This window comes from Balaenoptera acutorostrata, chromosome 11 (genome assembly GCF_949987535.1).
Source record: "Balaenoptera acutorostrata chromosome 11, mBalAcu1.1, whole genome shotgun sequence".
Classification (NCBI taxonomy): Eukaryota; Metazoa; Chordata; class Mammalia; order Artiodactyla; family Balaenopteridae; genus Balaenoptera; species Balaenoptera acutorostrata.
The window spans coordinates 76,235,674-76,262,059 of record NC_080074.1 but is presented as its reverse complement, the minus strand read 5'-3'; the positions used below and the strand labels follow the sequence as shown (position 1 = coordinate 76,262,059).

Here is a 26,386-nt window from a genome sequence, read left to right as displayed (position 1 = left end):
CTATGATGATAGATGGTTATAAGACTTATCCTGGTGATAATTTCATAATCTATGCAAATGTTAAAATACTTTGTAGTACACCTGAAACTAACAATATTGTATGCCAACTCTATTTCATTTTAAAATGTTATGTTCACACTGTACTGTTGTCTATGAAGTTTGCAATAGCATTATGTCTAAAAGAAGCAATGTGCATACCTTAATTAGAAAATACTTAATCACTAAAAATGCTAATCATCATCTGGGCCTTTGGCGAGTCACAATCTTTCTGCTGGTGGAGGGCCTTGCCTTGATGAATTTTTCTACCCATGTAAGCAGAAGAAATAAGGGGAGGTGCTTCCTCAGGACAGGCCACTTTTTCAATCAAATTTGCTCCTGTATTAACAGTAGTGCTTGGGTATCTAGACATTCTCATCTTTAGGGGCTTGGCTGCTGGCTTATATAAAACACAGAGAGAATGACCTTGCTTAGATCTTGAGCTTTAACCTAATGCTTCAGCTCCGTTTACCAGTGAGCTCTAGGCTGGAATGGAGAACACTAGCCAAGTAAAATTAAGTGCCTTTGATTTCCCACTTATTCTCCTTTGGTATCTGTATATTCAGTCCCTTCAGGAACCACCTAAAGAAACAGTTATCTAGAGCAAGGTGAGATTTGAGCATGTCTGGGTCCCTTGGCTTAACGTCATTTAAAAACACCTCAATATCAATCCTACTTAAAACAGTAGAAACAGTGGAAAAATACTTATAAAAGAAAGAGAAAAAGTAGTGTGTTCCATTCTTTTACTCATTAACATGCTGTGGTATGCAGAGGGAGACCATGATTTTGGAGTTCTGCTTAACTATTTTTATTGGCAATCACCAGACATAATTTCAGAGTTTTGTTTTGCTGTTTGTTTGTGAGGTGTGTGTCTTTTTTTTTCTTTTTGGAGGGGGAGCTCAGGTGTGTTCCCATGGATGATAGGTGTAGAAAGGTTATAGGAATCTTCAGAGAGATTATGAGATACAGAAATTTGAGAATCACTACTCTAGATATAAAACTAGAAATCTGTAAATGTGCATAATGAGAACTCATCAAGTCCAAGTTGAAAATCTTTACTATATTAATAGAAAGAAGGACGACCTCTATTTTATTTCACAAGTTTAATACAATCATTCTTAAAATCTCATGTGAACACCTCAGTAATGCTTAGACAAACAAGACAAAAAATATTCAATCTAAAATTAAAATTTGAAAATGTGGTCATTTCAGTATATTTGCTTCTTAAAGCATTATAAGTTTTAAGAGCAAAAACAAAAGAAAAGACAATGCCTTACCTTCCATCTCGATCCCAGTCATACACCTCTACTTTGACTGTTCTGTCCATGGGGAAAACATACACACAGAGTGAAGTTACTTAGTAAGATCAAATTAACATATGATTGAATGTTAAAAAATAAGTTATAGATTTTCTTAGATAAAATAGTGTATGCTTTCAAGTTTTACAAAATAGTTTAAAGTTGATTTTGCTAATTTTAATACTATTCTTCAATTTATATCTTAAAATAGGTTTCTAAAATCATACAGATTTTTAATTCTTTAAACAGAGTAGGAAAGTATATGGGAAAAGCATTTATAGTTTGACATAGCTTCTCGATGGAGAGGTATAGAGCTACTCCTCCACTCTTCAAAACCATTATCTTAGAGAAGTATTTCTCAAACTCAGCATGGATCAGAATCACATGGAGGGCTTGTCAAAACGTGAATTGTTGGACCTCATGCCCAGTGTTCCCAGTTCAGTAGCCTTGGGTTCGGCCCAAGAATTTAATTTATACAAGTTTCATCAGGTGCTGCTGATGCTTTAACTAGGAACCATATTATAAGAATCACTTTCTTAGAATGAGTCCAATTAAATAAAGTTATGATACTACTAAATGAATAAAGTGACAGTCAAGCAGCATAATAAATTTTAAAGTAAATTTAATGACATATACCAATATACCAATCAATAGATCTTTCTATGATACTTGTTAATATAATAAATCTTCATTTTTCTAATATACGAGTAATAAGATAAACAAAATATCTTTCGGGGTGAATAGGGGTTTTTGTATTATAATCTTACAATCAACTTTCATAAGAAAAAGAAAAGTTCTCTGATACTAAGAAATCTTCAGGTATATTGTGGGAAGATCTTCAGGGCCACTTCACCCACCTATTTGTAAAACACCAGAATCTCCCTGTTCTACATCTCTAGAACTTTTATAATTCAGCAACCATGGGAGCAATGATGTCAAATAGGATTCTCAGGAGGAAATCAGGGTTTATAATATATGTAGTCATAATCTTATGTATCTTGTATATTTACTTATTCCTCTCCAGAAAGATAATAAATACCAAATGAAAATCTTGAGGCAATGAAAATTCTGGGATGACTTTTGAATATGTTAAACAAATATTCAATATATTTTTAGCACTTTGCACATTTTTTTTCTTGAAAAATTAGTTAAACCAAATTTTAATTTCTCATATTATCCCTCCTCCCCAAATCATTGCGGATTAAAAAAAAGTTATTTAAAAAATTCTGAATAAATCAACTATGCTTTTGTAAATACACACTTACATTGGTAAAGAAGCCAACTTAATTTTTAAAATTCAACTTAGATTATTGGATACAAAATCTATAGTGAATATTCAAAACTCTCAGAAAAGTTGTCATTTATTTTACCTGTCATAATCGCCATTACATAAAGCTCTGACTGAGATCTTGAATGCTTGCCATATAGGATTTAGAGTGTTTTTGACAACTTCTGTTTTATGACAAATTGTAAAACTGTAAAAAAAAGTTTTCAGTTATTTTCATGATTCAGTTATAATATATTGTTTTGGTAGTCATTCTTCTGTTTCTTTTTGTGCAGAATACATGTTACCAGTCCCTCTATTGCTGCTATATCAGTCAATAAAAAGAGATTTGCAGTTTTAAAACTTTAAAGACTAGCTCAACATAACATAAAGCAATGAGATTTTGCAATGAGTTTACTAAAAATGATCTGCAAATTCAATAAATCCTAAAGCTGCTTTGTAAATACTCTCTATAAAAATTGTGGTGACATATTGATACAGTGAAAAGTATCCATGGGTCACTAAGAATATGAAGGTCATCAGTAACCCTGAGAAGGGCAGTTTTGTTGGAGTGCTGGAGACAAAAATCTGGTTGGAATGGGTTTAAGAAAGAGAAGAGAAACTGAGGCAGAGTGTATAAACAACACTTTTGAGCAGTTTAGCTGTAAAGAGAAAAATAGAAATTGGGGATAGCTTAAAGGGGAAAGATTAGCCAAGAGAAAGGTTTGTTTTTTGTTACTTTTTAATTTTTTTCAAGATGAAAGAAATAACAGCAAGGTTGCATGCTAAAGGAAAAAGTACATTAGAGAGAAAACAATTTGTGATTCATGAAAGAAAGGGGATAAAAGATAGAGCAATGTCCTGAAGTAGATGGAAATGGATGGGATAGAGGGAATCAATGGAGGGGTTGGCCTTGGGAGCACAGATAGTCATTTTGCAGAGCATTCAGGAAGGTCGAGCACAGGGGTAGATGCTGTGATGGGATCTTGCAGAAGTTCTCCTCTTGCTTCCGTTTTCTTATTAAATAGAAAGCAAGATAACCAGCAGAGAAGGAAGAAGGCAAAAGTGCTAAACTGTCTGGGAGGGAGGGAACACTGATGGATTAAGGAAAAGGAGTAAGATTCCTGGGGAGGGCTAAGGGCCTATTTAAGATTAATGTAATAAATTTATATTCAGACCACTCAGTATGTGGTTCTTTCTTTCTTTAAACTGTTGACTCTATGTACCTAAAGAATCCCTAAAGGGAAGAAAGATAGCAATTCAAGAATATATAATAAGGGGTAGAATCCATGAAGCCTTAAACTAGGTTTTCTGATTCAAATTCCAGTATTGTTTCCACCGAATCATTCAATCTCCAGACATCAATCAGGTCCTGGAAAAGTTCTTGCCTAAATGCAAATTTATGCAGCAGTTACTGAGCTATAAAATGTTTTAAATAAGCTTGGTTAGAACAATACCTAAACTCAACCTTCACTAAAACCTTAGCCATGAAGTGTTCTAAATTCAAGGGATCCCTCTAATAGGCATGAACATGAGAATATTACATAACTACCATAGTGAACATACTGTAACTAAGCCCCACAAGGAAATAATCTCATTTTGAAAGGGCCTTTAGTCCATTTTCCTCTTCTCAGGCAAGAAAGGGTCTCTCTGCATTAAGAGATCAAATAGAAACATAATATAAATGGATCATGTATTCAATTTAATATTTATGGCATTAGTGCCATACTCTTCCTGGTAGTATCCTCACCTATCTAAAGAAAATCATGTTACTAAATTGACAGAGCTCAAGAGAATATGTGTATATAATGTGGCCAAAGGCTCTCTAAGTTGAATCACGCAAAGCAATGTAGGAGTCACTGGGGGCAAAAGACATTAAAGAAAGAGAGAGGATAGAGAAGACTCTAAAAGGTTAATCAACAGCCAACATCGTCCTCAATGGAGAAAAACCGAAACCATTTCCACTAAGATCAGGAACAAGACAAGGTTGCCCACTCTCACCACTATTATTCAACATAGTTTTGGAAGTTTTAGCCACAGCAGTCAGAGAAGAAAAAGAAATAAAAGGAATCCAAATCGGAAAAGAAGAAGTAAAGCTGTCACTGTCTGCAGATGACATGATACTATACATAGAGAATCCTAAAGATGCTACCAGAAAACTACTAGAGCTAATCAATGAATTTGGTAAAGTAGCAGGATACAAAATTAATGCACAGAATACTCTGGCATTCCTATAAATTAATTATGAAAAATCTGAAAGTGAAATTAAGAAAACACTCCCATTTACCACTGCAACAAAAAGAATATCTAGGAATAAACCTACCTAAGGAGACAAAAGACCTGTACACAGAAAATTATAAGACACTGATGAAAGAAATTAAAGATGATACAAATAGATGGAGAGATATGCCATGTTCTTGGATTGGAAGAATCAACTTTGTGAAAATGACTCTACCACCCAAAGCAATCTACAGATTCAGTGCAATCCCTATCAAACTACCACTGGCATTTTTCCCAGAACTAGAACAAACAATTTCACAATTTGTATGGAAACACAAAATACCCTGAATAGCCAAAGCAATCTTGAGAACGAAAAATGGAGCTGGAGGAATCAGGCTCCCTGACTTCAGATTATGCTACAAAGCTACAGTAATCAAGACAGTATGGTACTGGCACAGAAACAGAAATATAGATCAATGGAACAGGATAGAAAGCCCAGAGATAAACCCATGCACATATGGTCACCTTATCTTTGATAAAGGAGGCAAGAATATACAGTGGAGAAAAGACAGCCTCTTCAATAAGTGGTGCTGGGAAAACTGGACAGATACATGTAAAAGTATGAAATTAGAAGACTGCCTAACACCATACACAAAAATAAACTCAAAATGGATTAAAGATCTAAATGTAAGGCCAGACACTATCAAACTCTTAGAGGAAAACATAGGCAGGACACTCTATGACATAAATCACAGCAAGATCCTTTTTGACCCACCTCCTAGAGAAATGGAAATACAAACAAAAATAAACAAATGGGACCTAATGAAACTTAAAGTCTTTTGCACAGCAAAGGAAACCATAAACAAGACAAAAAGACAACCCTAGAATGGGAGAAAATATTTGCAAAAGAAGCAACTGACAAAGGATTAATCTCCAAAATTTACAAGCAGCTCATGCAGCTCAATATCAGAATAACAAACAACCCAATCCAAAAATGGGCAGAAGACCTAAATAGACATTTCTCCAAAGAAGATATACAGATTGCCAACAAACACATGAAAGAATGCTCAACATCATTAATCATTAGAGAAATGCAAATCAAAACTACAATGTGATATCATCTCACAGCAGTCAGAATGGCCATCATCAAAAAATCTAGAAACAATAAATGCTGGAGAGGGTGTGGAGAAAAGGGAACCCTCTTGCACTGTTGGTGGGAATGTAAATTGATATAGCCACTATGGAGAAGAGTATGGAGGTTCCTTAAAAAACTAAAAATAGAACTACCGTATGACCCAGCAATCCCACTATTGGGTATATGCCCTGAGAAAACCATAATTCAAACAGAGTCATGTACCAAAATGTTCATTGCAGTTCTATTTACAATAGCCAGGACATGGAAGCAACCTAAGTGTCCATCAACAGATGAATGGATAAAGAAGATGTGGCACATATATACAATGGAATATTACTCAGCCATAAAAAGAAACGAAATTGAGTTATTTGTAGTGAGTTGGATGGACCTAGAGTCTGTCATACAGAGTGAAGTAAGTCAGAAAGAGAAAAACAAATACCGTATGCTAACACATATATATGGAATCTAAGAAAAAAAAAATGTCATGAAGAACCTAGGGGTATGATGGGAATAAAGACACAGACCTACTAGAGAACGGACTTGAGGATATGGGCAGGGGGAAGGGTAAGCTGGGACAAAGTGAGAGAGTGGCATGGACATATATACACTACCAAATGTAAAATAGATAGCTAGTGGGAAGCAGCCGCATAGCTCAGGGAGATCAGCTCGGTGGTTTGTGACCACCTAGAGGGGTGGGATAGGGAGGGTAGGAGGGAGGGAGATGCAAGAGGGAAGAGATATGGGAACATATGTATATGTATAACTGATTCACTTTGTTATAAAGCAGAAACTAACACACCATTGTAAAGCAATTATACTCCAATAAAGATGTTAAAAAAATAAATAAATAAAAGGTTAATCAAAATATCTAAAGCAGAGGGAAGAAAACTAAAGGAGATAAGGGAGAAGTAGGCAGGAGAAAAACAGAGGGAATCAAATGAGAAAAAGCAAAAGTACACAAAAATAGTTAAGAAAAATTCATAGGGACAAAAGTATGTATATTGTTTTCATAAACAGGCATCTGCCTATCTTCATAACACTACATATTCTTAAAGATTTACAAAGGGACTTTCTCTTCTTCTCTTATATCATATTCTAATATATACCAATCTTTGGTATGGTGATAGATACAGATACCTAGCTATATAGGTATCTAGATAGGTAGGTAGGAGATAGATAGATGAAAGATGGATGATAGATAGATAATAGATTAAATGGATAGATAGAGAGGTAGATAGAGATAGAGCAACCAATGAACCATCTTCAAACGAACATGCTCAACAATCTACTGACTTCTAGGCCTTTTTGCTTACAGTTAAATCAAAATTTCTGTCATGTTCCTAGTATTATCAGCCATAGTAATTAAATACTTTGAAACTTCTTCTCTTAATAAAGTGACTCACTTTCTTAATGAGCTACTTTAAGGGAGGTAGTCATCTGTCTTCTATTAATCATTCTCATTTGTAAAGCATTAGATGTTATATAGACAGCAAAATTTCTCCAGTAATTCCAGCACTAGTGTAATTAGTGAAAATTCTAACAGGAGTCTGAGGTAGCTCTTTCTACTATTCAGGAGTATTGCTATATAAATATAAATGTGTATGTATATATGTATTACCCATAGCATTATTAAGAAAAATATTTTTTTAAATAACCTGTGTTAAAATACTTTAAATGAAGCCAATTACCAAAAAACAGTTATTCCAAAGGAAAATTATTACCTAATTATGAATACAGGTCAAATTACTAAATAATGTGAAAGCAAGAAAATAAGAATTTATAATCATATATTATTATGGATTTTCATTAATGCCTACAGTTGAAATTAAGTTTTACTCTTTCTTATAATATGAGCCTCAAACACTAGGCAACAAGCAATTTGTGAAGTAGCTCCATGTTCAAATACATGTTAAAAATGAAGATAAAGTCTTTGCAGTTACAAAGACACACATAAAAAGTGAGGAGTAAAAGTATTTTTATTCATTCAAAACTCATCAGAACAAAACATATGTATATTAATACATTAATACATATGCCCTAATATATATATTTGGATCTAGCTGGCGAACTATTTTCTGTTTGTAAATGCAAGTGGAAAGTTTTCTGAATTGAGATTCACAAAATTTTAGCAATAGTTATTTTTAAATGATTTGAGATTTTTGGATTAGTTGCACTCAATATTTGTATTTTATTTAATCAAGTTAATACCATTTTTATAAGCATAATAAATTTTGTAATATATCTCTTACCAGTAGCATTAAATGTATGATAGACTGAAATTCTATAATTGTACAACAAATATTTCTAAGAAAACTAATAAGAATAAAATAGAAAATTCAGAAAATAAGTCATTCAAACAGGAGGAAACATAAGAACTTTTTAATTCAAGAAAATTTGAACAATTCTTTAGTTTTTTTCCTAACTGTGAAATGACTGGAAAATATGCTTATTTTCTCCACTGTCCAATATTTTTCACATGGGTAAATTAGTGTTCAGATACAAATGCTACTCTAACATTTTTACCACCAAAATAGAAAAGAAGCATGCAAAATCCAACGATATGATACCATAACAAAAATAACCAACAGTTGCCCAGTAGCTGCATCAGCAAAAATCGTACACTATGTAAAGCTTCATTTTATATTGCTCAGTATAATCACTTTAAATAGCAAACTTTCTATTTTTATATACCATTTTATACTTATTACATAACATTAACATGTTGTATAATTTCATTTATAAGTGTAGCAGGTTACATTTTTTTTTTTACATTCTATTCCCCTCATTTTAATCTCCAAATGACATTTTCTCTTTAGCTAATATTTTATTATGCACAGTTGAGGAAAACAGAGGAGGAAACATTATACCATAAGATAATAATAATAATAATAACAGCTAACATAATTCTTATGTTAGGGAAGCTTCTAAATGATTTTTGTGTAGTAACTCATTTAATACTCTCAACAGCCCTGGGAGATAACTATGATCATAGCCCATTTTACAGATGAGGAAACTGAGTGTCATATGAGTTTAAAAACTTGCCTATGGTCCCATAGCTATTAAGTAGTGGTGTCACGGTTTACAGCTAAGCAGCAGGACCTTATTTAGCTCATAAATTTAACCACTAAACTTTTTCATTACTACTGACAGTACAATAAGAATCATAGAAGATAACAATAAAATGTATTTCATGGTAGAGTCATATGTATTAAATTATATTCTGTACAATGGAATACTACTCAGCCATAAAAAAAGAATGAAAACTTTGTCATTTGCAGTAACATGGATGGACTTAGAGGATACTATGCTAAGTGAAATAAGTCAGACAGAGAAAGACATATACTGTATGATATTACTTATATGTGGAATCTAAAAAATACAACAAGCTAGTGAATATAACAAAAAAGAAGCAGACTCATGGATATAGAGAACAAACTAGTGGTTACCAGTGATGAAAGGGGAGAGAGGAGGAGCAATGTTGGGGTAGGGGAATAAGAGGTACAAACTATTTTGTATAAAATAAGCTACAAGGATATAGTACAATGCAGGGAATATAGCCAATATTGTAAAATAATTATAAATTAAATGCAATCTTTAAAAATTGTGAATCACTATATTGTACACCTGTAACTCATATAATATTGTATATCAACTATACTTCAATAAAAAATTAAAATAAATTATAACTCTATAATACATTTTCAAATCACATAGAAACCAGTCTAATCGTAACTAGTAAAATATTCAAATTACTAGAGGGTAATGAAAAATTTTCCTGAATGTTAGATATCATTGAAAAAACCCTGTAGTATAAAAAGCAGCCCCTAAACTCCATATCCTTCTCCAAGAAATTGGCTTAAGGGTTCAATGCTATAACAAAATACTTTAGTTTCATAATTTTAGATTTCCACAAACATATAAATCTTCCATTCTATTAAGGCAATAATATAATTTTAGGAAAAGTAAAGAGGAAATGTTTCTATGAAGCTGAAAATCATTCATTATAAATATCAAACAAAACATATAAAATGCCTATAAAGTTACACATTATTATTGAGAATAAAAAATCAAATCAATTTTTTGAATACCAAAATATTTTACTGTTTATCTATTTAATATGAATATCTGAGAAAAAGTGATAATTTGAAGTCATACATATAATAGCCTTAAAATTCATAAAAGATAAATCTACCTGCCATCTTCATTACTTCGATAAAATACAAGAAAAGGATCTGATTTTCCAAATAAGTCCTTCTTGTCCAGTTTGTTCGCACAAAATTGCATCAGCACAGCATCCTACAAACAAAATTAATAAAACAGCTCAAAACCTGGGTTAAAAATAACTAGAAACTGCAGATCACAAGCAAGACTTGACAAGAAAACAATTTTTTCCATTTTAATACAAATGGCCAAATGTGGGAGAATTCCAAACAACATAAAATTGTTTTTAAAGGACTGTAAGACTAAAAAGTTGACTCCTGGAAGTTTTTGTTCTAGTCACAGAACTATTACTTATTAAAACCCTTCAACATTTCCTGCCCCAGAAAAGTGATATTAAACTGGATAATTCTATGTACCCAATATTATAATACAAGATATCTATTTGTATCTTCAGTTATTCAGGTGTACATTTTTAGAAAAAATTTTTTTTTTAATTTCCTAAGGAAATATTTACTAAGCATCTACTACGTATCTACAATGTATTAGATGTTGATATTCATTAGATGATTAGATGAAGCAAAAGACAGATCCAGACTGACAACACAGTTTGCTATCTAAAGGGGAAAAAAGGTTCCTTCTTAATTATATAAAAGTGTACCACAATTTCTAAATAGCTACATTTCAAAATAACATATTATATAGGGCTTGAAGTAAAGTAAAGCACTTTCATTTTCACCCGTAATTTAAATCACTTATTTGTATATTAATTATTTTGTCAAACCAATCATTTTTATCAATTTATAGACTCAAGCACTCATAACTTACATGATTTAGCTTAAAGGTAAACAAGATGAGGTATCATAAATCAAGGAAGTTAAACATTATTCAATGATGATAAGCAATATTTAAAGGGTATAAATTATATAGTAATTTAAAAATTAAAATCAGTATTTTAGATTTGTTTGGTTTTTTTAACTGAAAGGAGATGCTAACAATTTTTGAAGCGGGTGGAGGGTCAAAGTAATTCACATTAAATCAAGAAGTCACAGTTTTAAATATTACTTGGTGAAAACGTTAATTCACCACTTCATTTTGCAGAGTTCAGAAATACTTATTAAGTATCTTCACATATATTAAAATACCCTTAGGAGAAAGTGGTTTTCCAAGAACATGGGACAAAGACATTGTTCTTTTTTTTTTTTTAAGTACAAATTTTTTTTATTGTTCTTGCCACAGAAATAAATCACTCCTTTAAGACATTTTTCCAAAGCACCTAAAACAAAACACAAATTACCAAAAAACATTCTGATGTACTTAAAATACTTAGTAGAATCCTGAAATGTGTATATTTCAAATAAATGCTGACTAAAACTTCAAAGAGACTAAATATTATTAAAACATGATTTTTCATATGATCACTGGTAAATGTAATACCAAATTGTAGTTTTTCAAATTATATTTCATAAGGCTTGAAAAATGAATAACTGACTCAACAGAAAAAATTTCTTTCAATGCACCAAATGATATAAACTTGGGGAAAATATTTTTTGTAATTACTCAAGTTAATAACTTAGGAGAGATTCCACCCATATCAAGCACAAAACAAGTCTAATTTCTGGCGAAAAAACAAGCATTTACTACTTCTAGAAATATACAAGCATCATTACAGTCTTTTTTTTTTAACTCTTATGCTTAATGCCACCCTGAGAGAATTTTAAGACCTTTCTTTAATACTCCACACCAGAGTAACAAACTTCCTATTGAAGAAATCCACTTAAATGTTCAAAGGCATTTCTAACAAGTTCAAATCAAACTTGCTTCTCCAGTAATTTTTCCCAACTCATGAGTGACTCATCATCCACCCAAAGTGCTCAAGGAAGTTGTCCTTGACTCTTCCCTTTCCTGACCTTTTATCCAATCCATCATCAAGTTGCATAATTCTATCTCTAAAAAAAATTTCAAATCTTCAATCCAGCTACACAGGCACCACCTTAGTCCAAGCCAACCTCTTCTCTCACCTGGACATGCACATTGGCATTTATTCCTTTCTCCCTCTTCCACTTATCCAATCCATAGATCCACCTTCATGGACCTATCCAATCGATTCTCCATTCAGCAGAGAGAGTAATGGACTTAAAACATCAAAGAAATTAATTTTGTTCATAACTTAAAATTATTCAAGGCTTTCCCTTGCATTTAGGATAAACACAGAATCTTTAACATTGTCTACAAAAGCCCAACAGCAAACAAACTCTGAGCAGCCTTTTCCACCTTTATCTGGCAAAGTTTTATCTCAATCATTCCCCAACTCCCATCCCCTTGCTAACTAACACACACCAGACACACTCTTTCCCTCTTTGGGCCCTATACAAGCTGTGTACTCCAAACCTTACCCTTTGGCTGACAAACCATTACTTGGGTCTAAGCTAAAATGGAATTTTCTCAAAGAGTCCCGAAGTTACCTCCACCCAATATAAATTATGATTCTCCATGGTACTCTCTCATATTTATCACTTAGAACACATCATGAAATATTTACCTATACAGTCATCTGATTAATGTCCGTCTTTTCCACAAACTACATGTTTATTAGGGAAAAGGACAAGGGTTGCTTGTTGTATTTTCTTGCCATTGTATTCCAAGCTTCCTTTCCAGGGACTAGCACGTTATACATTTTGTGAATATTTTTGAATCAATCAATCAGAATGATAAATATTATTTGTGGACAATTTCAAGCTACCTTAAAAATACTGAGTGAAGAAACATTTCCAGTATGACTTCAAAATTACTTTAATTCTTACTCTAGAATTTGACAAGATATATCACAAAAGTTGCATTTGAAATAAACTATGGTTGAGATAATTAGGATTACCACACTGAAAATAAACATTTGTGTAAATTTATAATTTACCCATTTCTCAAATATGGCCCATTTTTAATTCTGCAAAGTAACCATCTGGAGGAGGTAATACTGTTGTCTATGAAGTGTGCAATAGCATTATGTCTAAGAAAGCAATGTACATACCTTAATTTAAAAATACTCAATTGCTAAAAATGCTATCATTTGAGCCTTCAGTGAGTCACAATCTTTTTATTGGTGGAGAGTCTTGCCTCGATGTTGATGACTGCTGACTGATCAGGGTGGTGGTTGTTGAAGTTTGGGGTGGCTGTAGTGATTTCTTAAAATAAGACAACAATGAAACTTGTCCCATCAATTGACTTGTCCTTTCAGGATTGATTTCTCTGTAGCATGCTATGCTGTTTGATAGCATTTTACCCGTAGTTAGAACTTCTTTCAAAATCAGAGTCGACCCACTCAAACCCTGTTGTGGCTTTGTCAACTAAGCTTATGTAATACTCTAAATCCTTTGTTGTCCTTTCAACAATCTTCACAACATCTTCACCAGTAGATTCCATCTCAAGAAACCACTTTCATTGCTCATCCATAAGATGCAACCTGTCATCCGTTTAAGTCTTATCATGAGATTGCAGCAATTCAGTCAAATCTTCAGGCTCCACTTCCTATTCTAATTCTCTTGCCATTTCCACAACATCAGCAGTTACTTCCTCCACTGGAGTCTTAAACCCCTCAAAGTCATTCATCTGTGAGGGTTGGAATCAACTTCTTCCAAACTCCTGTTAATGTCGATATTTGGGCTTCTCCCCACGAATGTTTTTAATGTCATCTAGAATGATGAATCCTTTCGAGAAGGTTTTCAATTCATTGCCCAGGTCCATCAGAGGAATCACTATCTGTGGCAGCTGTGGCTTTAGGAAATGTATTATTTCTTAAGTAACAAGACTTGAAAGTCAAACTTACTCCTTTAGCCTCAGGTTGCAGAATGAGTGTTGTGTTAGCAAGCATGAAAGCAACATCAATCTCGTACATCTCCATCAGAGCTCTTGTGTGACCAGGTGCATTGTCAATGAGCAATAATATTTTGGTTTTTGTTTTGTTTTGTTTTTTTAACTTATTTTTGTATTGGAGTATAATTGCTTTGCAATGTTGTGTTAGTTTCTGCTGTACAATAAAGTGAATCAACTAAATGTATACCTATATCCCGTCCCTCTTGGACCTCCCTCCCACCCCCCACCCCCATCCCACCCATCTACGTCGTCACAGAACACCGAGCTGAGCTTCCTGTGCTTTACAGCATGTTCTCACTAGCTATCTATTTTACACATGGTAGTCCATGTATGTCAATCCTAGTCTCCCAATTCGTCCCATCCTCCCCTTCCCCCCATGTCCACATGTCTGTTTTCTACATCTATGTCTCTGTTCCTGCCCTGCAAATAGGTTCATCTGTACCATTTTTCTAGATTCCACATATATGTATTAATATACGATATTTGGGTTTTTTTTCTGGCTTACTTCACTCTGTATGACAGACTCTAGGTCCATCTATGTCTCTACAAATGACCTGATTTCGTTTCTTTTTATGGCTGAGTAATATTCCATTGTATATATGTGCCACATCTTCTTTACCCATTCATCTGTTGTTGGACATTTAGGTTGTTTCCATGACCTGGCTATTGTAAATAGTGCTGCAGTGAACACTGGGGTAGATGTCTCTATTTGAATTATGGTTTTCTCAGAGTATATGCCCAGTAGTGGGATTGCTGGGTCATATGGTAGTTCTATTTTTAGTTTTTTAAGGAACCTCCATACTGTTCTCCATAGTGGCTGTATCAATTTACATTCTCACCAACAGTGCAAGAGGGTTCCCTTTTCTCCACACCCTCTCCAGCATTTATTGCTTCTAGATTTTTTGATGATGGCCATTCTGACCGGTGTGAGGTAATACCTCATTGTAGTTTTGATTTGCATTTCTCTAATAATTAGTGATGAGCATCTTTTCATGTTCCTCTTGGCCATCTGTATGTCTTCTTTGGTGAAATGTCTATTTAGGTCTTCCACCTAAATTTTTTTTTTTTTTTTTATAATTTTTTTTTTGAAATTCACGGTCTTTTATTTATTTATTTATTTATGACTGTGTTGGGTCTTCGTTTCTGTGCGAGGGCTTTCTCTAGTTGTGGCAAGTGGGGACCACTCTTCATCGCGGTGCGTGGGCCTCTCACCATCGCGGCCTCTCTTGTTGCGGAGCACAGGCTCCAGACGCGCAGGCTCAGTAACTGTGGCTCACGGGCCCAGTTGCTCCGCGGCATGTGGGATCTTCCCAGACCAGGGCTCGAACCCGTGTCCCCTGCATTGGCAGGTGGATTCTCAACCACTGCGCCACCAGGGAAGCCCCCACCTAATTTTTAATTGGGTTGTTTGTTTTTTTGATATTGAGCTCCACAATCTGTTTGTATATTTTGGAGATTAATCCTTTGTCTGTTGCTTTGTTTGCAAATATTTTCTCCCACTCTGAGGGTTGCCTTTTCGTCTTGTTTATGGTTTACTTTTCTGTGCAAAAGCTTTTAAGTTTAATTAGGTCCCCTTTGTTTTTTATTTTTAATTTCATTACTCTAGGAGGTGGGTCAAAAAAGATCTCGCTGTGGTTTATGTCAAAGAGTGATTTTCCTCTAAGTGTTTTATAGTGTCCGGTCCTACATTTAGGTCTTTAATCCATTTCGAGTTTATTTTTGTGTATACTGTTAGGTAGTGTTCTAATTTCATTCTTTTACATGTAGCTGTCCACTTTTCCCAGCACTGCTTATTAAAGAGGCTGTCTTTTCTCCATTGTATGTTCTTGCCTCCTTTGTCATAAATTAGGTGACAATATGTGCGTGGGTTTATCTCTGGGTTTTCTATCCTGTACCATTGATCTATATTTCTGTTATTGTGCCAGTACCATATAGTCTTGATTACTGTAGATTTGTAGTAATATTTTGAAAGGAATCATTTTTTTTTTTCCGAGCAGTAGGTCTCACCAGTGGGCTTAAAATATTCAGCAAACCATGCTGTAAACATGTGATGTCATCCAGGCTTTGTCGTTCCATTTATACAGCACAGGCAGAGCAACTTTAGCATAATTCTTAGCGGCCCAAGGATCTTCTAAATGGTAAATCAACATTGGCTTCACCTTAAAGTCACTAGCTGCAAGACAAGAGAGTCTGCCTGCCCTTTGAAACTTTGAAGCAAGGCTCTGATTTCTCCTCTCTAGCTATGAAAGTCCTAGATTGCAGCTCCTTCCAATATAAGGCTATTTCATCTACATTGAAAACCTGTTATTTAGTGCAGTGACCTTCACTAATTATCTTAGTTAGCACATCTGTATAACTTGCTGCAACTTCTCTATATATAAGCACGTGCTGATTCACTTGTACTACTTTTATGTTATGGACAGAGTTTCTTTCCTTAAACCTCATGAACCAACCTCTGCTAGCTTTGAACTTTTCTTCTGCAGCTTCCTCACCTCTCTTAGCATTCATAGGATTTAAGAGAGCTAGGGCCCTCCTCTGGATTAGGCTTTGGCTTAAGGGAATGTTGTGGCTGGTTTGTTCTTCTATCCAGACCACTACATCTTTCTTCATATCAGCAATAAGGATGTTTTGCTTTCTTATCATATGTGTGCCCACTGGAGTAGAATGTGAAATTTTCTTCAAGAACTTTTCTTTTGCCTTCACAACCTTGACTAACTGTTTGGCCCAAGAGGCCTAGCTTTCAGCCTATCTCAGCTTGGCTTTCAACATGCCTTTCTCAGTAAGTTTAATCGTTTCTAGCTTTTGATTTAAAGTGAGAGATGTGTGAATCTTCCTTTCACTTAAATGCTTAGAGGGCATTATAGAGATATTAATTGGCCTAATTTCTATATTGTTGCGTTTCAGAGAATAAGGATGCCTGAGCAGAGGGAAAGAGACAGGGGAATGGCCAGTTGGTGGAACAGTCAGCACACACATATTTATTAATTTTGTGGTGCCCAAAAACAACTGCAATAGTAACATCAAAGATCACTGATCACAGATCACCATAACAAATGTAATAATAATGAAAAAATTTGATAGTGTACAAAAATTAGCAAAATGTGACACAGAGACTAGAAGTGAGCAATGCTGTTGGAAAAATGGTGCTGATAGGCTTGTTCACCAGAGGGCTGCCACAGGCCTTCAATTTGTAAAAAATGCAATATATGTGAAGCACAATAAAATGAGGTATGTCTGTATAAAGACTTTTAGCTGTTGACAAATGTAGAAATTAAAGCTCCAAAAAATTTCACTCAGCTGAATAGTGGAAGAGATAATACTGAAATTTAGGCGTCCTGATTCCAAAGTTTATGCTCAAGCTAACAAATGGTAATGTGTTTTCAAGAAAATAAGTGTCAATTTGTATAATGTCAAATTGAAATAAAATTACTTCATTCCAAATTCTAAGTGATAATGCCTGATATTTTTAAAGTACCATAAAATGCACATTTAAAAGGCATTGTATGAAGTTAACTATGGTCATTGCTTTGAACACACTTGTTTCTTCTACTATACTAGCATAATAATATTATTTCAATGATGATTTTAATCATGCTGATTATCAGTGTCCGTAGCTAAGAATCAGAATGTAGGATACATAAGTGAAGTTAGATCAAGATTCTCAACAATTTAAAAATATTAGATCTATAATTTCTAAGTGTGGGAAATATGTAAATAATATTAATATTATTAATAAGTAATATTAAAAGATAATTCCAGATGTTTTTTAAAGCTTTATTAGTATAAAGAATGGTGAAAATGCCTCTGGATCACTAAGTAACATATTCTACTTAATTTGCATGGAGCCTTTATAATTTTCTTGTTCCTCCAGGAAAAACAACAGAATTGAAAGCAGAAGATGTTTAAGATGCAGCCTGGCAATACTCAATCTATGACCTTGATATCTTGCTTCTATTTTGAATTAGAACTCATAATAATTTCTTCATTAGCATATTCATACAAAATATTCTTAATATCAAGACTTTGACAAAATAGCATGTTAATGTCACAATAAAGAACATGCATCTTATTGACCTTGAATTTATTTTTCTCTTTCCTCCCTCATTATACAAACACAGATTACCATATACATATACAAATTCAGAGACGAGAAGTATGAAAGATGACTAGATCAGCAAATCACAACTAAAAATAGCAGTTTTCTAAGATTAATGAATATGCACTCTATGTCATTATACTCTTAGTTGGAGTGGTAGCTGGTTATTTCTACAAATGTGGGCTTCACAAGCTAAGAAAACATGAGACCATATATGAATATTGAATTAATTCAATTAGAAATACAGAAAAACAAGTATGTTATGCAAAATGGTTACAGTCAAGTGACTAGACATATTCCTTCAGTATCACACATAAAATCTTCAAATTTTTGCAAGAACTGAATTGGTTGATACAATTGACAATTCCTTATATTAATGCCCCCCCAAATGATATTACCATTAGGTTTTATTTTAATAATTTCTATTCATTAAAAAGACTGTTAAAATAACTGATTATCCTATTTGGACTATAGAATGTAGTCTCTCTGGTTAAAGTACTAAGTATCTAAAATGATATTTTATGAATTTAGAATTATATAATGTAGTTTTAATTATTTTTTGCTAAAACTACTCAAGAAAAATCATTTAAGTATAGTTTGAGAAATATCATTTCAAAGAAGTATTGGAAATACTTTTTCATCCAAAGAAATATTTACTTACTCTGCAACAGTTTAATTCCTCTGCTGTAAGGATGATTGTACCACATTTCTTCCCTGGAATTCCTCTAAAACAACAAAAAGCATACTTAAATACAATGATATTTTATATTAATAGTATATAATATAAATGAATATTAAATATACATTTTATTTTTATATAACCAAACAAAAAGCATACTACTAATAGGTGGGCTCTAACAAAATATATTCCTAGTTTCAAATTTGAGTTTATCCTATAGATCCACATTTATTGATAAAGCTAAACTTTGAGCACTTTCAACATGTCAGTCCTCTGCCCAAGAATCTTCAATAGCTTCACACTATCATATATAATTAATATAATATAATGTAGTATCTATAATATGAAATAGTCTCCCATGACTTCTAAGATTTCTATTATGTGATTAAAACGTATTCCTAATCTTGGTTTTCAATATTTCTTTCTTCTTTCATCAACATGGTTATTTATTTGCTCTTATTTTTGCTCTGTGCCAACTCCCACACCCTGGCATACCATAGTGTGTTAAACTTTTCCCTATTCTGCCCCAAAATTTCTACATCCCCAGCGGAAGTTTTACTTGTTCCAGGAAACCTTATCCCAGTCAACCTCACACAAAACTTGGCCTTCTCTGTGCTCCTATTACACTTAAAGTCAGTACCACAGGTTTAGCATTTAATTATTGCTAAATTGTTACAAGCACATATTTTTTACCCTTCTTTCCCCAAGTCGATTATAAACTCTATAAGAGAAAAATTCATATTATAAACCTCTTGTAAACTGACAGATTTAAATATCTATACATAACAGGCACTCAATATATCAGGAAAACATATAATACATAAGCAAAATTAAGCAAAGCAAAACTTCCACCCAATTTTCTTTCTAAACGTCTATGGAATATTTATGATCATATAGCTTCCAGCTGACACCAAGAGCAAAGTGCACTAGGATAATGCAAGGTATGTGCATGGTTTCCTGTTTTACCTGAGGAAATACAGAGACAAGTCCAGGAGAATCTTCCAAAGAGTAATCCTAATGCTCTAAAGGTATACTTCATGCTTCTTTTGTCCTATCACTAATCATAGCTCAGACTCTTCTGTTTTTCCTAGGAACTACAAATTGTGGAATTAGAGCCAAACAAGTGTTTTGGTCCTCAAGAATATGATTCAACTCCAATAATCTATGCCAGTTTGTATGTGACATTTTCTCCAGGTCTTTATGACTAAGAGATCAATTAATTTATCTTTGCATGTCTTTTCATAGAATATTAAACACATTTTTTTTTTTATGCAAGACAAAATTTAATAAGTGGATAAGCATTTAGTAGACTGGTCACAATAAAAATGAAGATTCTTACTGAAATAACAATGGGGTGCAATTTTACATGTATTAAGTTATCAGTCATTGAAAGAGATGATGCTCTCCAGTACTGGTTGTGTTGGGAGAACTTGCACATGCATCAACTGCAGGTGGCAATGCAGATAATAACTGTCATTTGAAGAAAATACACACATCATTTTTAGCATCCCTCCATTGTCAGTAATCAGTTAATTTTTCTAATCCAGCTGTACTTTTTTCTTCTTTTTTCCTATTTGTGAATCACAAGATTTCCACTCTCAGCATTACGGCAATCTAAAACACCCTGACTGAGCATCTACCTGAAAATAATTTTAAATGCTGAAAATTTGCAAAAAGTATTTATAAATGCTCTGATAACATGGAAAGAAAAGTAAGGACCAATTAGAAACTGAAGATGGAAAGCCAGAAAGACAGAGGTAAACCCTGGAGAGTTTAATCTTGGGCTTTTTTTTTTTTTTTTAATACGTCTTTATTGGAGTATAATTGCTTCACAATACTGTGTTAGTTTCTGTTGTACAACAAAGTGAATCAGCCATATGGATACATATATCCTCATAACCCCTTCCTCTTGAGCCTCTCCCTCCCACCATCCTTATCCCACATCTCTAGGTCATTGCAAAGCACCAAGCTGATCTCCCTGTGCTATGCTGCTGCTTCCCACTAGCTAACCATTTTACATTCAGTAGTGTATATATGTCGATGCCACTCTCGGTAGTGTATATATGTCGATGCTACTCTCACTTCACTGCAGCTTCCCCCTCCACCTACCATGTTCCCAAATTCTTTCTCTATGTCTACATCTTTATTCCTGCCCTGCCACTAGGTTCATCAGTACCATGTTTTTGTTTTTGTTTTTGATTTTTTTTAGAATCTATATATATATATGTGTTAGCATACGGTACTTGTTTTTCTCTTTCTGACTTCACTCTGTATGACAGACTCTAGGTCCATCCACCTCACTACAAATAACTCAATTTCATTTCTTTTTATGGCTGAGTAATATTCCATTGTATATATGTGCCACATCTTCCTTATCCATTCATCTGTCAATGGACATTTAGGTTGGTTCCATGTCCTGGCTATTGTAAATAGAGCTGCAGTGAACATTGTGGTACATGTCCCTCTTTGAATTATGGTTTTCTCATGGTATAGGCCCAGTAGTGGGATTGCTGGATCATATGGTAGTTCTATTTTTAGTTTTTTAAGGAACTTCCATACTGTTCTCCATAATGGTTGCATTAATTTATGGATCCTTAGAGCATAAAGATGAGAGACCAAAAAGAAAGGTGAGGGAGTACTCACAAGGTGGAGAATTCAATAAATAAACAACTCATAGCATAAAGCTTAGATCACAATGACTATATTGCCTGAATGTAACATAAATTAGATAAAAACATTTACTTTGGAGGGACCTACAAAATAAATCCATGCCTTAAAATGTGGTGATTAATGAAAGAGAAAAAATGTCTCCTAATAATTCAGACCTTAACCAGGCTTGCTGCCTTAATTTTAACTACCTGGGTAATTACAAACTTCAAACCAAGAATTCAGCTTAATTCAAGTGATCACAGTTAGTTGGTAAGTATAAAATCTGTCTGGAAGAATTTGCCTTCAAACTACATCTCAAAATACTATCACTTTAAAAGTTTTAAAATATGTATAAGCTCATTCTAAAATATCTCAAAACCCTAAAGAAAAAATGTACCATGTTTTAAACTCTCCAGGAAAAGCAGGCTGCAGAATCTAACACAGACTTAGAAACCTAAAAATATTATGTATAATATACACAATGTAAGTATGTATAATATACATAATATATAGAGAAGAATGGAAATATGAGGAACTAGCAAAGAACTATAAAATAATCAAGAATATATGGAGAAAAAATAGGACTTCTAGAAATAATATAGAGACTGTAGATGGATTTAACAGCAGATTATACACAGCAGAAGAATTAGTGAACTGAAAGATGGATATAAAGAATTTATCACTAATGCAGCATGGAGGGGCTGATATGGGAAAAATTGCAAAGAGGTTTAGTGACATGGAGGGAAAAGGTAAAAGTTTTAATGTACATCTAAGCAGAGGTCCAGAAGGAGAAGAAAAAAATGAATAGAGGAGATGCAATATTTGAAGAGAGAATGGCCAGGAAACTGCTAGAACTGTTGAGAAACATCAATTTCCAGATTCAAAAAGTCCAATGAATTTCAAGCAACATAAATAAAAGTACATTTATACCTATACACATATTAAGGACATGTCAAAACACCAGAGCTAAAATGGCATATCTTCAAACGAGCCAAAGAGAAAAGACAGATGACCTACAAAGATAAGAATGTTAAATTAAGAGCTGACTACTCAGAAGAAACATTGGAAGCTACAATACAATTGAAAAAATATCTCGAATGGTTTTGAAAGAAAATAGCTATCACTCTAGGATTTTATACAGTATATATCTTTTAAGAACAAGTATGAACTACAGGTATTTTTAAACAAAATAGAATTGAGTGAATTTACAGCCAAGCACATTGTCTTGAGGAATTTCTAAAGGATGGACTTCAAGCTGAAGGAGAATGATCAAACATGAAATGAATGAAGAAACAATAAGGGAAGTGGTAAATATGAAAAACCTTAATAAATGTTGACTTAAAATCTGAATGAATATTATTGATAAGAAAATCAATAATAGTAATGTTAAAAACTAAAATAACAAATACAAATGATAATGATAGCATTGATCAGGAGGGTGAGAATTTAAGTTAAAATCTTCTGATGTTTTTGTATTATTCAGGAAGAAAGTAAAAAATTCTTTAAAGTAAATAGAATTAGATAAATTAAGTAAATATATTGGAAATTCCTAGGAAACTACAATTTTTAAGGACTTTGTAACCTAAAGGTTAGAAAAGAAAGATTGTGAAATGGTGTTTTAAAAATATAACCAATTCAAAAGAAACTAAAGAAAAAAAAAGTGTGAAGCACATGAGAAACACTAAATAAGTGATCGAAATAAATCCAGAGCAACAGTTACAAAAGTATATGTTAATGAACTGAATGCTACAGATTAGAAACCAAGACTGACATTCTGTATAAAAAATAAAATCCATACATAGCTATTTATAACAGACATTAGAATTTAAGAATTTAGAAAATTCAAAAGAATGGAAAGATACAGTAAAGGAAAAAAAAAAAAAAAAAAACTAACCCTAATGAAAACCAGTGTACATACATTAATAGCAAATATGTAAATTTTAAATTTAAAAACGATTGCTGGAAATTGTTACTGTGTAATAATAAAAGGTTCAATTAATTAGGAAGATACAATAATCTCAATACTGTATGCATCTAACATTATAGTTCCAAAATATATAAAGAACTGGCCATACAACAAAAGGACAGATACATCATTATGTTGAGCAATTTTAACCTGGTAAGTACCACATTGGTCAGTGATCAATGTTAACAATCACCAGTGATAAGTCAGGTTGATATCATGTACCACTGATATGATGTAATAAGAAGGGCATTTCACCACTGTAACCCACCCCTCCAAACCTGTAACACCACTCTAAGCATGAGAAAAATATCAAACAACCCCAATTTGGAGAACATTCTACAAAATATCTGACTAGTACTTCTCAAAACTGCCAAAGTCATCCAAATCATGGAAGGACTTAAAAATTGTCACATAACAGAGAATACTAGAAGACAGGATGACTGAATGCAAAGAGGTATCCTGAAGTGAATTCTGATATAGAAAAATGACATTAGTGGAAAAACAAGTGAAATTCAAGTAAAGTCTGTAGTTTAGTAGTTGTATTAACATTGTTATAGTAGTTGTTTCAAATATACCATGTTAACGTAATATATTAATGTTAGAGGAAACTGGGTGAGGGATATACAAAATTCTCTGTAGTATTTTCACAATTTTTCTGTAAATCTAAAGTTCTTATTAAAAACAAGGCAAGGCAAAAAAAGACAAAGACAAGCTGAGTAACTATTCTAGGTTAAAAGAGACTAAAAATTAGGACAACTAAATTCAATGTACAATTTTGATTAAGTTTTAGACTGGGCATATAGAGCTATAAAAATTGGGACAACTGTTGAAATTTGAATATGGAGTGTGGATTAGATAAATTCATTGTTTCCTTGTAAAGTTTCCTGATTTTGATTATCATATTGTGATTCTGTAAGAGAACATCCTTATTAAGAAATACACACTCGGGCTTCCCTGGTGGCACAGTGGTTAGGAATCCGCCTGTCAATTCAGGGGACACGGGTTCGTGCCCCGGTCCGGGAAGATCCCACATGCCACGGAGTGGCTGGGCCCGTGAGCCACAACTACTGAGCCTGCGCATCTGGAGCCTGTGCTCCGCAACAAGAGAGGCCACGATAGTGAGAGGCCCGCACACCGCGATGAAGAGTGGCCCCCGCTTGCCGCAACTAGAGAAAGCCCTCGCACAGAAACGAAGACCCAACACAGCCATAAAAATAAATTAATTAATTAATTTAAAAAAAAAAAGAAATACACACTCATTTTGTTTATGGTTTCCGTTGCTGTTCAAAAGCTTTAAAGTTTAATTAGGTCCCATTTGTTTACTTTTATTTTCATTACTCTAGGACAGGGGTCTCCAACACCCAGGCTGTGGGCTGGTACAGGTCCATGGCCTGTTAGGAACCAGGCTCCACAGCAAGGGGTGAGCAATGGGCGAGAGAGTGAAGCTTCATCTGCCCTACCCATCGCTCCCCATTGCTTGCATTAGAGCCTGAACCATCCCCCCCACCGTCCATGGAAAAACTGTCTTCCAGGAAACCGGCACCTGGTGCCAAAAAGGTTGGGGACGGCTGCTCTAAGAGGTGGATCAAAGAAAGAAAACGAAGTGACTGACAAGAGATTAATCTCCAAATACACAAACAGCTCATGCAGCTCAATATCAAATAAACAAACAGCCCAATCAAAGTTGGGTGGAAGATCTAGACATTTCTCCAAAGAAGACATACAGATGGCCAAAAAGCACATGAAAAGATGCTCTACATCACTAATTATTAGAGAAATGCAAATCAAAATTACAGTGAGGTATCACCTCACACCAGTTAGAATGGCCACCACCAAAAAATCTATAAACAATAAATGCTAGAGAGGGTGTGGAGAAAAGGGAACCCTCTTACACTGTTGGTAGGGATGCAAATTGGTAGAGTCACTATGGAGAACAGTATGGAGGTTCCTTAGAAAAGTAAAAATAGAGCTACCATATGATCCAACAATCCCAGTCCTTGGGCATATATCTGGAGAAGACCATAATTTGAAAAGATACATGCACCGCAATGTTCATTGCAGCACTATTTACAATAGCCAAGACATGGAAGCAACCTAAATGTCCATCAATGGATGAGTGGATAGAGAAGATGTGGTACATATATACAGTGGAATATTAGCCATAAAAAAGAATGAAATAATGCCATTTGCAGCACCATGGATGGACCTAGAGGTTGTCATACTGAGTGAAGTAGGTCAGACAAAGACAAATATCATAATATCACTTATACGTGGAATATAAAAAAATGGTACAAATGGACTTATTTATAAAACAGAAATAGAGTCACAGATGTAGAAAAAAGCATATGGTTACCAAGGGGGAAAAAAGAGGGAGGGATAAATTGGTAGATTGGGATTGACATATACACACTATTGTATATATAAAACACAACAATTAAGAACCTACTGTATAGCACAGGGAACTCTACTCAATACTCTGTAATGGAAATGTGTATGGGAAAAGAATCTAAAAAAGAGTGGAGATATATATATATATATATATATATATATATATATATATATAGCTGATTCACTTTGCTGTACAGCAGAAACTAACACAACATTGTAAATCAACTATGCTCCAATAAAAATTAATGTTAAAAAAAGAAATACACACTCAAGTATTTAGAGGAAATGGAGCACAATGTCTCTGACAACGTTTCCAAATTACTCTCAGATGGTTACGAAAAAATACATAAAATTGGAATATGAGAGTGGTGGATGAGAGAGAGGGAAGTGGGAAAGAAAATGATAAAGCAATATGACAAAGTTAACGTCTGTCGAAAGTAAACATTCTGGGTAAAGGGCATACAAGAGTTTCTGGTAATAATCTAGTAAATTTTCTGTACAATTGAAATTATATCAAAATAGAAATTTACCCCCCAAACCAATTTTGAAAATAGTTTCCTATACTTGTATTCTCCTATTTTTGTGGCACAGAGAAAGAATAATAGAACTCATCCCCCAAACAAAGAT

The 26,386-nt window shown here is 33.7% G+C and overlaps 1 protein-coding gene across 1 annotated transcript in view; it reads right to left on the bottom strand.

Annotated features, from left to right (window-relative positions):
- Nucleotides 1–26,386, bottom strand: part of CPNE8 (copine 8) — a 294,950-nt gene that overhangs the window by 126,461 nt on the left and 142,103 nt on the right. The window contains exons 5-8 of the mRNA XM_057557551.1: nucleotides 18,739–18,802; nucleotides 10,146–10,249; nucleotides 2,705–2,809; nucleotides 1,314–1,355 (exon numbers count right to left, since the gene is read on the bottom strand). Coding sequence (XP_057413534.1) covers nucleotides 1,314–1,355; nucleotides 2,705–2,809; nucleotides 10,146–10,249; nucleotides 18,739–18,802 — 315 coding nt within the window. The remainder of the gene's footprint in view (nucleotides 1–1,313; nucleotides 1,356–2,704; nucleotides 2,810–10,145; nucleotides 10,250–18,738; nucleotides 18,803–26,386) is intronic.